The sequence below is a fragment of the Elgaria multicarinata genome, chromosome 5 (assembly GCF_023053635.1).
Source record: "Elgaria multicarinata webbii isolate HBS135686 ecotype San Diego chromosome 5, rElgMul1.1.pri, whole genome shotgun sequence".
Classification (NCBI taxonomy): Eukaryota; Metazoa; Chordata; class Lepidosauria; order Squamata; family Anguidae; genus Elgaria; species Elgaria multicarinata.
The window spans coordinates 138,702,780-138,715,787 of record NC_086175.1 but is presented as its reverse complement, the minus strand read 5'-3'; the positions used below and the strand labels follow the sequence as shown (position 1 = coordinate 138,715,787).

At 49.1% G+C, this 13,008-nt stretch overlaps 1 protein-coding gene across 2 annotated transcripts in view; it reads right to left on the bottom strand.

Moving 5' to 3' along the window:
* Positions 1–13,008, bottom strand: part of ARAP1 (ArfGAP with RhoGAP domain, ankyrin repeat and PH domain 1) — a 111,375-nt gene that overhangs the window by 41,765 nt on the left and 56,602 nt on the right. For both annotated transcript variants that reach the window (XM_063127356.1, XM_063127357.1), the window contains exon 13: positions 6,261–6,435. In XM_063127356.1, coding sequence (XP_062983426.1) covers positions 6,261–6,435 — 175 coding nt within the window. The remainder of the gene's footprint in view (positions 1–6,260; positions 6,436–13,008) is intronic.

The following is a 13,008-nucleotide window of genomic DNA, read 5'->3' as shown; positions in this document are numbered from 1 at the left end:
GGTTATGCTGGCTGGGACTGATCATTTCATAGAATAGCAGACTTGGAAGGGGCCTACAAGGCCATCAAGTCCAACCCCTTGCTCATTGCAGGAATCCACCCTAAAGCATCCCTGACAGAGGGTTGTCCAGCCGCCTCTTGAAGGCCTCTAGTGTGGGAGAGCCCACAACCTCACCTAGGTAACTGATTCCATTGTTGTACTGCTCTAACAGTCAGGAAGTTTTTCCTGATGTCCAGCTGGAATCTGGCTTCCTGGAACTTGAGCCCCTTATTCCATGTCCTGCACTCTGGGAGGATCGAGAAGAGATCCTGGCCCTCCTCTGTGTGACAACCTTTTAAGTATTTGAAGAGTGCTCTCATGTCTCTAAACAGGCCCAGTTCTTTCAGTCTCCCCTCATTGGGCTTTGTTTCCAGACCCCTGATCATCCTGGTTGCCCTCCTCTGAACACGCTCCAGCTTGTCTGCGTCCTTCTTGAATTGTGGAGCCCAGGACTGGACGCAATACTCTAGATGAGGCCTAACCAGGGCCGAATAGAGAGGAACCAGTACCTCACGTGATTTGGAAGTGGAAGTCCAGAACATCCTGAGGGCAAGAGGCTGGGGAAGGGCTGGTTTGTGTCAATCTCACGCCAAATCAAATAAACCCAAACAAAAAACCCAACGATAATTCAGAATATTCACCCTGCCATCCAAGAAAGACAGAGAGAGAACAATGATAAAGTAACTATCAATCAAAACCCACCGCTAATTAAATAAATCGATAAGCTCTTTATCAAAACCTCAAAATAGGGATCAGTACTCCAAATCTGGAGTATTTCTAGTGTTACTACAACAGCAAAAAAAATGACCCAATAAGGTGCCAACGGATTCCCCAACCTGGTGCCCTCTAGACATTGTCAGACTCCAATTCCCATCAGCCCGCCCACCAGCCTGCCCAATAGTTAGGGGACGATGGAAGTTGTCATTCAACAACAGCTGGAGGGACATGGCTTCCCAAGTTGAATCCAGAGAGACCAACAGCAAGCAAATGCCGCAGGGCTCGCCTGTGGCGAACGGAAGCCGCAGGGCAGGCGAAGGGAGGACTCAAGGCGCAAAGAGTCAGTCTGATGAGAAGCGGGATGAAGAAAGGCCACGAAGATACCAGGAACGTGGAACGCCCAAGGCAAGGGATGCCGTCAGCCTGACAGTCAACCTGAACAGCCTTTTTATACTCCAGGCAGAGTTGCAAACACGACAGGCTGCTCAGCTTGGTCTTTCAAGTTGCCTTGCTCCCGCTAGAAGGCTCCATCCTGCTCCCGGACCAAGTTCCAAGAACCTCTGTGGCTGGGAGCAGGTTACCGCAGAGCCAGTACCTGGCGCCACGCTGGCTGGGGATCAGGGGAACTGTAGTCCAACGCATTTGGAGGGCACCAGATTGGGGAGGGCGAGCTAAGGGACCCCAATTCCAGTTCTCCCAATGCCTCAAACCAACAAAAGTTGCCTGTTTTTCTCCAAAAGCTCCCTACATTTGCTTTCCGCCCTTCCGACTTAGCACACAAGGGTCAAATAAAGAGTGCAGGACGCCTCCTAATCCTCTAACGTGGCTGTTCCGGATTTTGAGGGTTTATGGGGCCAGAGCAGCCAAACCAAACAGCAGCCGGGGGTGGGGGGTGAGAGATGATGTGAACCAGATGCCTGCAACAAAACCCATCAAAGCCTTGCGGATTGCACCCTCGGCCAGCCCGTCTATTTTTTCAGCCTGCCCGTATTTGTTTTTAAGCTCGCTCGGATCAACTGCTGCCCCGTCTCTCTTAGAGACAGGCCTTTTTGGCCCTCCTTGCCGGTAATTCCGTGCTTTGTGCTCTCCAAAAAAGAAAAGGGCGTGGGGAGAAATCTGGCACAGGCCGAGGGGAGGGGATGACGGCCTCTTGCTGGGATTTGAGCACCGTCCGGGAAGGGTCAGTGCAGGGCTTGGCGGACATCTCCAAAAGCATCTAGTCAGAATGGTCCCTGGAAGAAGAACGTGAAAATGGATTTGTGGGCGGGAAGGCTTTTGTTCTGGGGTGTCCCCTGCTTTAAGAGACACCCAGACCCTGGCTTGCTTGAACTCCCCCAAATAGCTCTTCTTGCTATGCTGACACTGCTTAAATAACGTTTATGCAGTGACCCAAAATCCACCTTTGTTTTCTGTTGCTGCTGCTGGTTTTTCCTTAAGCACCAGCGAACACTTTAGGCGTTCAGTTTTATATCCCTCGCACATTTCTACTGTCAGATTCAATCCGGAAATGGGAGCCGCGGCCACTTCTTGGAACTCCGGGAGAGAAAGCGAAGGAGGCATGGAAGGAGGTTTGCAGGTTCATCCCCAGAACAACAGACAAAGAAGAAGAAGGAGGAGATCTCCAATCTGATTCTTCCATTTTGGGGGAAACACTTGCAGGGACACAACAGTGAAATAAATGCCCCCGGGGCAAATGCCTACGTGCAGCTCTGAACCATAAAGCAGCTGGGATATTGAATCACTCTTTTTTCTCTGTTTGTTTTACTATACTTTGAAACCATTCAGAAACCACCCAGATTCCCTGGGTGGTGTACCATGCAGCATTAAAAAAACTAAAACGCAAGCAAGAAAACCATGAATAAAAACTGTTTGCACTGCCGCACCTTTCACACTTCCAAGATGGTTCCTCCACAGAATTTCCTTCTCCAAACCGCTCCCCACCCCCTGGCCACAACCCTCTGCTTCTCATTCAATTCTTAGAAAAACCGGTGACAAATTTCTCAGGACTCCCTGCCTGGAAACTTATTTCAAACCTGTCCCATAATATGCAGGCAATGGCCCTAGTTTTCTCCCTGTACTCCTGTTGTTTTGGATATGCTTGCACTTAAGAACATCAGAACATCAGAAGAGTCCTGATGCTGGATCAGACCAAGGGTCCATCTAGTCCAGCACTTTGTTCACACAGGGGCCGACCAGCTGTCGACCAGCGACCCTCAAGCAGGACACGAGTGCAACAGTACTTGAATGCGCTTGAATGTCAATGCCAGACCAAACAGAAACCTTGGCCGATCCTATCCCTTCCAGGGAGTAAATACATCCAAACATTGGTCAAAACTCACCTAGACTACTGCAATGCATTATACGTGGGACTGCCTTTGAAAACAGTCCAGAAACTCCAGCTGGTCCAAAACAGGGCAGCAAGACTGTTAACAGGGACTGGCCGGCGAGACCATATCACGCCAGTCTTTTTCCAGCTTCATTGGCTGCCAGTCCAGATCCTGGCCCGATTCAAAGTGCTGGTATTAACATTCAAAGCCCTAAACAGCTTGGGGCCAGGCTATCTGAAGGAACGCCTCCTCCCGTATGTACCTGCCCGGACCCTAAGGTCATCCTCAGGGGCCCTTATCCGTTAGCCCCTGCCAAAGGAAGTGAGGCAGGTGGCTACCAGGAGCAGGGCTTTCTCTGCTGTGGCACCCCGGCTGTGGAATGAGCTCCCTAAGGAGGTTCACCTGGCACCTACGTTATACTCTTTCTGACGCCAGGTGAAGACCTTTTTATTTTCCCAGTATTTTACCATTTTACCATTCTAGTCTTTTAACTTTGCTGTTTTAAATCTGTATTTTAAATCTCTGCATTGTTGCTTGGGTTTTTTTCTGGTTGTACTTTTATATTTCAAGGTGCTGGTAATGACGTTTAAAGCCCTAAACGGCTTGGGACCTTGATACTTGAGGGAGCGCCTCTCCTTATATATGCCTGCCCGAGACCTCAGATCTGTTGGAGAAGCCCTTCTCCACATCCCACCAATAGGACAAGGGAGAGGGCTTTCTCTGTGGTGGCACCCTGGCTGTGGAACGCCCTCCCCTGAGAGGCCCGATTGGCGCCAACGCTGTTTTCATTTCGACGCCAAGTAAAAACATGGCTTTTTAACAAAGCCTTTGATGGTTAAACTCACTGGCACATTGTTTTAACTGTTTTAACTGCATCTATTGCTTTTAAATTATATATTGTTTTAACTTGGATTATGGTTGTTTTTAACTGTGTATATTTATTGTTTTATACTGTATGTTTTTATCTGCACGCCGCCCTGAGATCTTAGTGATATAGGGCGGGATATAAATATTTTAAATAAATAAATAAATATTGTGGTTTCATATTCTGCATACATTTTATACTTTAAGTTGTACTTTACGGTTTTGTTTTTTGTGAACCGCCCAGGGAGCTTCAGCTATTGGGCGGTATAGAAATGCAATAAATAAATACATAAAGAAAGAAAGAAAACAATGAGAGGCGGGTGAAGCAATAAAGAAAGAAGAAATCAGTCTTGGCATGAGCTTTTGTGGGCATCAACAAACTTTGCTGATGCCCACAATGAAGTAGACCACGACAAAGGGACAGAGAGAGAGAGAGAGAGAGAGAGAGAGAGAGAGAGAGAGAGAGAGAGAGAAAGCCCCTATGCAAATGAACACACTCAAGAGTGGGTGTCCTGTGTCCTGTGTATTGGTTAAGAGACGGAAGTTCAAATCTCACCTCTGCCATGTATTGTCTAGGGCAGTCTTCCCCAACCTGATGCTTTTGGACTACAACTCCCATCAGCCCCGGCCAGTATGGACAACGGTTAGGAACCTTGTCATTCAAAACTTCTGGAGGGCACCAGGTTAGGACAGGCTGGGGCAGAATCCAATGTTAGTCCTACACAGAGTAGACCCATTGAAGTAAATGGGACTTAAGTTAGTTGTGACCCATTCATCTCGATGGGTCTTCTCTGCCCTAGGAACTCTTTGGCAAGCGCTCTTTCTCCGCCTGAGCATGGCCCACCCTAACCCCGCACCCAATACGGAGTGGGTGGTCATATTGGCGCAACTTACAGGACCAATATAATTACCGTCGTCAAGCCCTTTGAGCCCTCTGAAGTTCTATTTGGCATCATAGGAACATCAGAAGCTGCCTTACACTGAGCCAGGCCCCTGGTCCATCCAGCCCAGTACTGTCGACACTGACCAGCAGCAGCGGCTCTCCAGGGCCTCAGACAGGATACTTTACCCTCGCCCTGCCTGGAGAAACTGGGGATTGAACCTGGCACCTTCTGCCTGCCAAGCCGGGGCTCTAGCACACTGAGCTACAGCCCCTCCCCAAACTATCGAGTTCCACACCTGCCCTTCCCAGGGATGAATTCTGCAGACTCCACCTTCTAGAATCATAGAATCATAGAATAGCAGAGTTGGAAGGGGCCTACAAGGCCATCCAGTCCAACCCCCTGCTCAATGCAGGAATCCACCCTAAAGCATCCCTGACAAAAGGTTGTCCAGCTGCCTCTTGAAGGCCTCTAGTGTGGGAGAGCCCACAACCTCCCTAGGTAACTGGTTCCATTGTCATACTGCTCTAACAGTCAGGAAGTTTTTCCTGACGTCCAGCTGGAATCTGGCTTTATGAAGGCTGAAAAAAAAGGTGCTCGGGGGACACCAACACTTGCTTTGTTGACTTCTCACATTTCTGGCTTCGAACATAAGGAGGATCAAAGAGGAGGATCAGGGGTCTGGAAACAAAGCCCTAAAGAATCATAGAACAGCAGAATTGGAAGGGTCCTACAAGGCCATCGAGTCCAACCCCCTGCTCAATGCAGGAGTCCACCCTAAAGGGCCAGGATCTCTTCTCGATCCTCCCAGAGTGCAGGACACAGAATAATGGACTCAAGTTAAAGGAAGCCAGATTCCAGCTGGACATCAGGAAAAACTTCCTGACTGTTAGAGCAGTACGACAATGGAACCAGTGACCTAGGGAGGTTGTGGGCTCTCCCACACCAGAGGCCTTCAAGAGGCAGCTGGACAGCCGTCTGTCAGGGATGCTTTAGGGTGGATTCCTGCATGGAGCAGGGGGTTGGACTGGATGGCTTTAGAGGCCCCTTCCAACTCTACTATTCTATGATTCTGTGCATTCCAAAGAGAGAAGCACAGGGAGCAAACTCCGGCACGCGCATAAGGAGAAACACCCGGCAGGAAGACTCTGCAGATGACGGTAGGGCACGACTCGAGTAGGGCCATACGGGAGGAGGCACTCCTTCAGGCAGAAAAGGTCCCAAGCCCTAAATAGGTGCCTTGGTCAAACCCTGCACTTGGCACTGAAAAAAAGCTTCTGGAGCTACACTCTGGCTCAGCGTCCTTGACGCGCTTGCTTGCGAAGTTCTGCTCACTGTTCGGTTTGCAACACGCACACTTATTTTGATGCACCGCTCTTTCCAGCCCCTCCAGCAAAGTTCCTCCCCCCCCCCCACAGCCCGGGCCTCTTACCTGAAGTCTTGTTGTGCAGCAGGAACTCCATCTGCAGCCTCTGCCCGGCCTGCTCCGCTAAGGCGAGGGGGGACGGGTAGCTGGGGTCCCCCGAGTAGCAGCTCACCTCGGCCCCGCAGAACAAGAGGGCGAGCGTCTCGGCCAGGTCACTGGTGGTCACAGCAGCACACAGGGCCTGTGGGGGCGCGAGAGCAGAAAGCTAGAGTCTCGGGAGGCAGAGCAGCAGGGAGAGGCAGCAGCGGCCCGGAGGAGCCGGGAACGAATGGAGCAGGCTATGGACGCAGCCTCAGAGAGCTGCCGTGGCACCGCTCCGAGGGCACCGCCAGCCGAGATGGGAGGGCGCCCCGGGAAGGCCGGCTCAGCAGCCAAGGCCGGCTCCCAGGCTAGCTCAGGGGATTCCACTCCGCGCAAAACGCCGACCGAGCAAAGCTCTGGGCCTCCGGGTGAAGTCATGCAGCCGGCGAGGATGTGAGGGCCTCTTTATAGGGAGGAAGGGGGCAACGCTGGCCGGCCCACGGGTGGAATTCCAGAGCCTCCAGGCCGGCCTGGTCACTGGCCAAAAGGCCGAGGGTGGGGAGCACACTTCCGTGCAAACACAAAAACAGAGGAGCCCCAGGAGGGGACGGGGGGAGACGGCGCTGCTGCAATTCGATCCGGCGAGGTCGGAGCCCACTTATTTGGCACTGCTGGAGCCCAGATGCTCACAGCGAAAGAGAACGGCAACAAGGCACAGAAAAGTGAAAGTTAATTAGCTTCCCTTCCCCCCCACCCTGACTTTGCCTGGAGGAACACAGGAGCTACAAAAAAAAACACACCACGACATAAACATGCTTCGTCTTTGCTAGCTCAGAATGCTCAAAACTGAGCTGATCCTTGGGGGAAAGGGCTTGGTCCACACAGGGGACGAGGCTGGACTGCAGGCCTGCAGAACAGGGGCCCACCAGGCTGAAGGCGACCCCCTGAGATCGCCATGAGTCTCCTCTTTGTGCCACTAAAAACGGGGACTGGGGGGGGGGAATGCACACCCAGTAGGACGCACGGCCCCTCCCACGGCTCCAGCTTTGGCAGGGGGTTACTGCACCATGTCAGCAAAACTGCGCGGCTTGTAGACTGTCTAGTTTGGCCTGCCCCCAGCCCAGTGCGCTCCAGATGTGTAGGTCTGCAGCTCCCATCGTTCCTAGCCAGCACGGCCAATGGGAGTTGCAGTCCCACACATCTGGAGGGCACTGAGTTGGGGAAGGCTGGTGGAGAATCAGAATTGCCAGGGACTCAAACTGCTGGCATGGAACTGCTAACATCAGCCCTCCACACATGCACACACACACTCCTTATAGCCTGATAATGGCTTCCTTGCATACGTCTCATCAACTTCAAGCTGCTAGTCCTCATGTTTACCTACCCCTTCTCTGCCACCTCCCTGTTCGTCGTCCCCTGCCCATTTCTTTTTCCTGCCCACTTTGTCACTTCCCTCTGCTTTTGCTTCCAAAAATGTGGCCCTCCGTTCATTCTGCCCCTTCCGCCTGCTCTCCCAGCCCCACACCTTTGGGGAAGCCTCTCCCAAGGCAGCCCAGCCACCCCCGCCCTGCCCCTCCATGGCCCCTGGCCCCTCCCCTCTCAGGACTGCTGGGCTTGCCCCACATCTCCCCCCCAGGAACCCGCCCCCCATTCCATTCTTCCAATTCCCCTCCCCTTGAACCTCCCTCTAACTGGGAAGGACGGAGCGTGGCCGGGGGCAAACGGAGTTTCGCTGGCTACTCAACGTTGGGTCAACTCGCTGGACCGGTCCCATACTTGAAGCCTCCTCATTTCAGCAAACCTGCTGGTTTGGATACCTGCGCCCGCGGCCCCTGCACGGCGCTCTGTGAATGGCAGCCTACTTCCTCCTCCCAGGGTGGCAATAAGGGTGAATGACCCAGGACAGGGGTTAACCCAGAACCTAAAGTCGAGACTTCTCCCTCTTTTCCTGTCACATTGGTGTTGTCTATTAAAAACGCAGAGGCAGGCTGGAAGAGCTTCTCCTTGCTAGAAGAGCTTTGTTCTGCTTAGACAAAACACTTCCCTTTTTCTTTTAGAACATAAGAACATCAGAAGAGTCCTGATGCTGGATCAGACCAAGGGTCCATCTAGCCCTGATTCTGTTCACACAGTGGCCGTTCAGCCGTCGGCCAGGGACTGACAAGGCAGGCCATGGTGCAACAGCACCCTCCCACCCATGTTCCCCGGCGACTGGTGCACACAGGCTTACTGCCTCGAATACTAGAGACAGCACACAACCATCAGGGATAAATTCGCCTCCAGGAATTTATCCAACCCCCTTTTGGCCCAGACAAACCCTGGGAGCCGTGGGGTGACCTCTTGCTTTGATAAACAACAAAGCAAAAGGAGTCCTTAACAAAACATACCACCACCCAAAAGTCAAACTTATGGAAAACATATGCCTCTATGCAGGATTCTTTAATGCCAATCATATTATAACACTGCAGCAGTTACAAATATAACAATATAAAAAGGAAAAGCCTTAATATATTACCTAAAATTCTAACAAGGTAGCGTGTGGTACCTTCCATTTTTAGAAATGGAACAAAGGACTCTTTATTATTTTTTACAACCAGGAGGCTAGATCTTCAGGCCAGATAAATCATCAACATTATCGATATCTTTTCGGCGCCAGGTCAAGAATCTTCTCTTCTCCCAGGCATTTAACAACATATGCTAAGGTGTTTTTTTTTTTTAAATGGACCCCAGAACTGTTGTTGTTTAAATGGATACTGTTGTTTTATATTGCTGTTTTTATATTTTTGATGGTTTTAAATTTTGTATACTTTTTAACGTTCACTGTTTTAACTTTTGTAAACCGCCCAGAGAGCTTCAACTATGAGGCAGTATATAAATTAAATAAAGAAAGAAAGAAATAATCATAGGTCAGGGGCCTAAAAAAGTTTAACTTGGCCATTTTTATGTTCTTTTGCTATCTTTTAAAAACTTTTTTTTACTTTTAAAATGCTGTGTAAACTCTGTTTTCCTAAACTAAATGCAATTTCACTCTCTTTTTAAAAATTATTTATTTACTTACTTACGTATATTTCTATACCGCCTATCAACAAAAAGTTCTCTGGGCAGTTCACAAATTATCATCAGAATTCTCATCCTCCTATTTTGCCCTCCCATACTACCACTTTGGCAAATATACTACCCAGAATTTCCGGGATGGGTGGGGTGGTGGATATTAGCCTATAGCAACAAAAACTACAACGAGTCCTGTTACAGTCCTGTTTATTCTGGCATAATTCCATGCCAGATTAAATGTGTTACTGTTTAAGGTGTTACAAGACTCGTTGCTGTTTACACTTCTCAAGAGTTTTGGGTCTCCCCAAACCAACCCCAATAGCTACTGGAGCCGCCTTCCTCAACCTGGGGCGCTCCAGATGTGTTGGACTGCATCTCCCAGAATGCCCCAGCCACCTGGCTGGGGCATCCTGGGAGTTGTAGTCCAACACATCTGGAGCGCCCCAGGTTGAGAAAGGCTGTACTGGAGGTTCTTAAAGTTCAATTTTTGCGAACTGCCCAGAAAGCTTCAGCTATCAGGCCATATAGATAGGAAACAAATAAATGCTTTAGATCATAAATTCCAAACTTTTCATGTTGGTGACACACTTTTTAGACATGCATCATTTCGCGACACAGTAATTCAGTTTTACTAGCAAACCGGAGATTAAACTAACCCCTTATAAGAGATACAGACACGTACATAAATTGTAATAACGAAATGTAGGGGGACACAACATATCTCATGAAAACCTTTCATTTATATTTTTTAAAAAATATGATTTGCAAGATAATAACATACATTTCCAAGACTTTTCGCATTGAACCAATTTTGTTGAGCTGCGATCGAGCGGCGGTTGAGACGGCGTTCTATCAAAAAAGTGGACCCATGGAATTTCTCGAAAGCGTCACTTCAGGTATGTGTGTTTACTCAGAAGTAAGACTCTCTCTATTCAATGGGGTTTCCTCAAAGGTAAGCCAGCATGTGATGTTAGCAGTTGAAATCAATGGCATTTACTTTTGAGTAAGGGAACCAGCAGATCTGTAGTTTATGAAGTTGAAGATGCACAGCTTTGCATGATCAAAGGAACAGAAAAGCGATCCTATGATCCTTTGCACTGGTGGACTATAAGCTCCAAAGGGTTTGAGGGAGGAATTTTAAAAAATCATATAAAATCAAAGAATGACCCAACCTGATTCAAATTTGGTATGCTGAAAGGTTTCCTTAAGACCTAGCACTGTGCCAATTTTGATCTCTTTATCTTTAAAACTTATGCAGATGTAAGCATTTGTTTAAATTCCATTTTAAAAATCCCTTAAAATCGAAGGATGATCCAATCGGATTCAAATGGGGCATGCTGAAAGCCCTCCTTAAGACCCATCACTGTGCAAATTTTGATCTACTTATGTTTAAAAATGAGGGTGCTGTTGGCAAGGTGGGTGCATTTTCCACATTTGTTTTAAGGTGAAAATACCTACTCAGGAGTAAGAACATAGGGTTCAATGGGATCTCTTCTTGCGCCAGAGGGTCTGCTTATAACCCACATGCAAATTTAATCCATAGATTAATTGATTAATCAACTAAAACTCCTATCACCTGCCACTGGAGGTTGCATTGTGTTCTCCTTGTTACGCACTTCCAATTGAGAGGGAAAAGGGAGGGGAGAGAAGCTACCCAGCCTCCCCTCTACAATGTTACCAATGCATCCCCCTCTCCCTTCCCCACACCCCCCAAATCAAGTCATGAAGCAAAGGTGAAGGATCGAAAGTACAATAGACCGTTCTTTCATTCAACCCAGCAGCCAAGAAGCAGGAGGAAAGAATTTGAATTTGAATTTAAAAACACCCGCTGGAGAAAAGGCACACCCCTCTCTTTCATCATCAGTTACCCCCCCTTGAAAACATGCCCACAGAACATCGGATTGAAAACTATGGATGAAAATACAGGTTGAAGTTTGAGCAATGTGTTTTCACATTACCGGAAGAACCAGACTTTCCACGCGCCAAAATACATCACTAAGAAGTGAGGGCAATCACAGCAGGACATGGTTGACGTCATCTGAGTCCTTTGCATGCAATTCACCGTGACAGCAGGCTATAATGCTGGTGTGATGGAGCTTTCTGTGCTAAGGAGACTCATGAAAATCCCACTGAGGAGATGAGAGAAGGCAGAGCAGCTGCTTTGCCTGCCGGTTTGTAATAAAGCTGGAGCCGGTCACTCCAACCTGCAACATCTAATCCCCTGAAACTCATGCTAGCCAAGGCTGTAAACATGCAAGCCAAAGGGCCGTATAATGCACTTTTAAAAATTCCACTGTTTTGTGCAACTGAGGCCTCAAAGGCTTCCAGGCTCTTTACACATTCATTTACAGCTTCCTGACAACTCTCTGAAGTCGGGCGTTTCCCGGGGGGGGGGGGGGGGAACGGAAAAAAGAATGCAGTGGAGCGGTGAGAGAGAGCCGTCCTCCAGGTCTCCCACTGCTACAAAATGGCTCGTTGGGCCATACGCCCATGCAAGGCCCAGCCCTCCGGCCCTAGGCGACTGCGTTGCAGCAGCTCAGCGTGAACTTATGGGACTTGCTGTGATCTCGATCTATGGAGGGCTGCAACCTTTCATGGATTAAGCAGCTAGCTTAATCCATTAAACAGGCACCCTGATTATCATAGAATCATAGAATAGCAGAGTTGGAAGGGGCCTACAAGGCCATCGAGTCCAACCCCCTGCTCAATGCAGGAATCCACCCTAAAGCATCCCTGACAGAGGGTTGTCCAGCTGCCTCTTGAAGGCCTCCAGTGTGGGAGAGCCCACAACCTCCCTAGGTCACTGATTCCATTGTACTGCTCTAACAGTCAGGAAGTTTTTCCTGATGTCCAGCTGGAATCTAGCTTCCTTTAACTTGAGCCCGTTAATCCGTGTCCTGCACTCTGGGAGGATCGAGAAGAGATCCTGGCAATACATTATATAACACAATCAGGCAACACATTATATTTAAAATAAGAACATAAGAACAGCCCTGAGGCTGGATCAGACCAAGGGTCCATCTAGTCCAGCACTCTGTTCACACAGGGGCCAACCAGCTGTCGACCAGGGACCAACAAAGAAGGACACGATGCAACAGCACCCTCCCACCCATGTTCCCCAGCAACTGCTGCACACAGGCCTCCTGCCTCGAATACTGGAGACAGCACACAACCATCAGGGCTAGTAGATATTGATAGCCTTCACCTCCAGGAATTTATCCAACCCCCTTTTAAAGCCATCCAAATGGGCGGCCATCACTACATCTTGTGGTAGTGAGTTCCATAGCTTAACTATGCATTGTGTGAAGTACTTCCTCTTATTTGTCCTGGATCCCCCATCCATCAGCTTCACGGGATGACCCCTTTGGGTTCTACTATCATGGGAGAGGGGGAAAAATGTCTCCCTATCCACATGCTCCACACCATCATTTTGCACACCTCTATCATGTCTCCCCTTTGCCTCCTCTTTTCCAAGCTAAACAATCCCAGTTGCTGTAACCTTCCCTCGTAAGGGAGATGCTCCAGCCCCTCGATCATTTTAGTTGCCCTTTTCTGCACTTTTCCCAGCTGGATGATATCCTTTTTTAGGTGGGGTGACCAGAACTGTACACAGTATTCGAAGTGTGGTCGCACCATACTCTGCGCAGTTCCACGGGCACGGGCAAATACTTTTAACATAAGG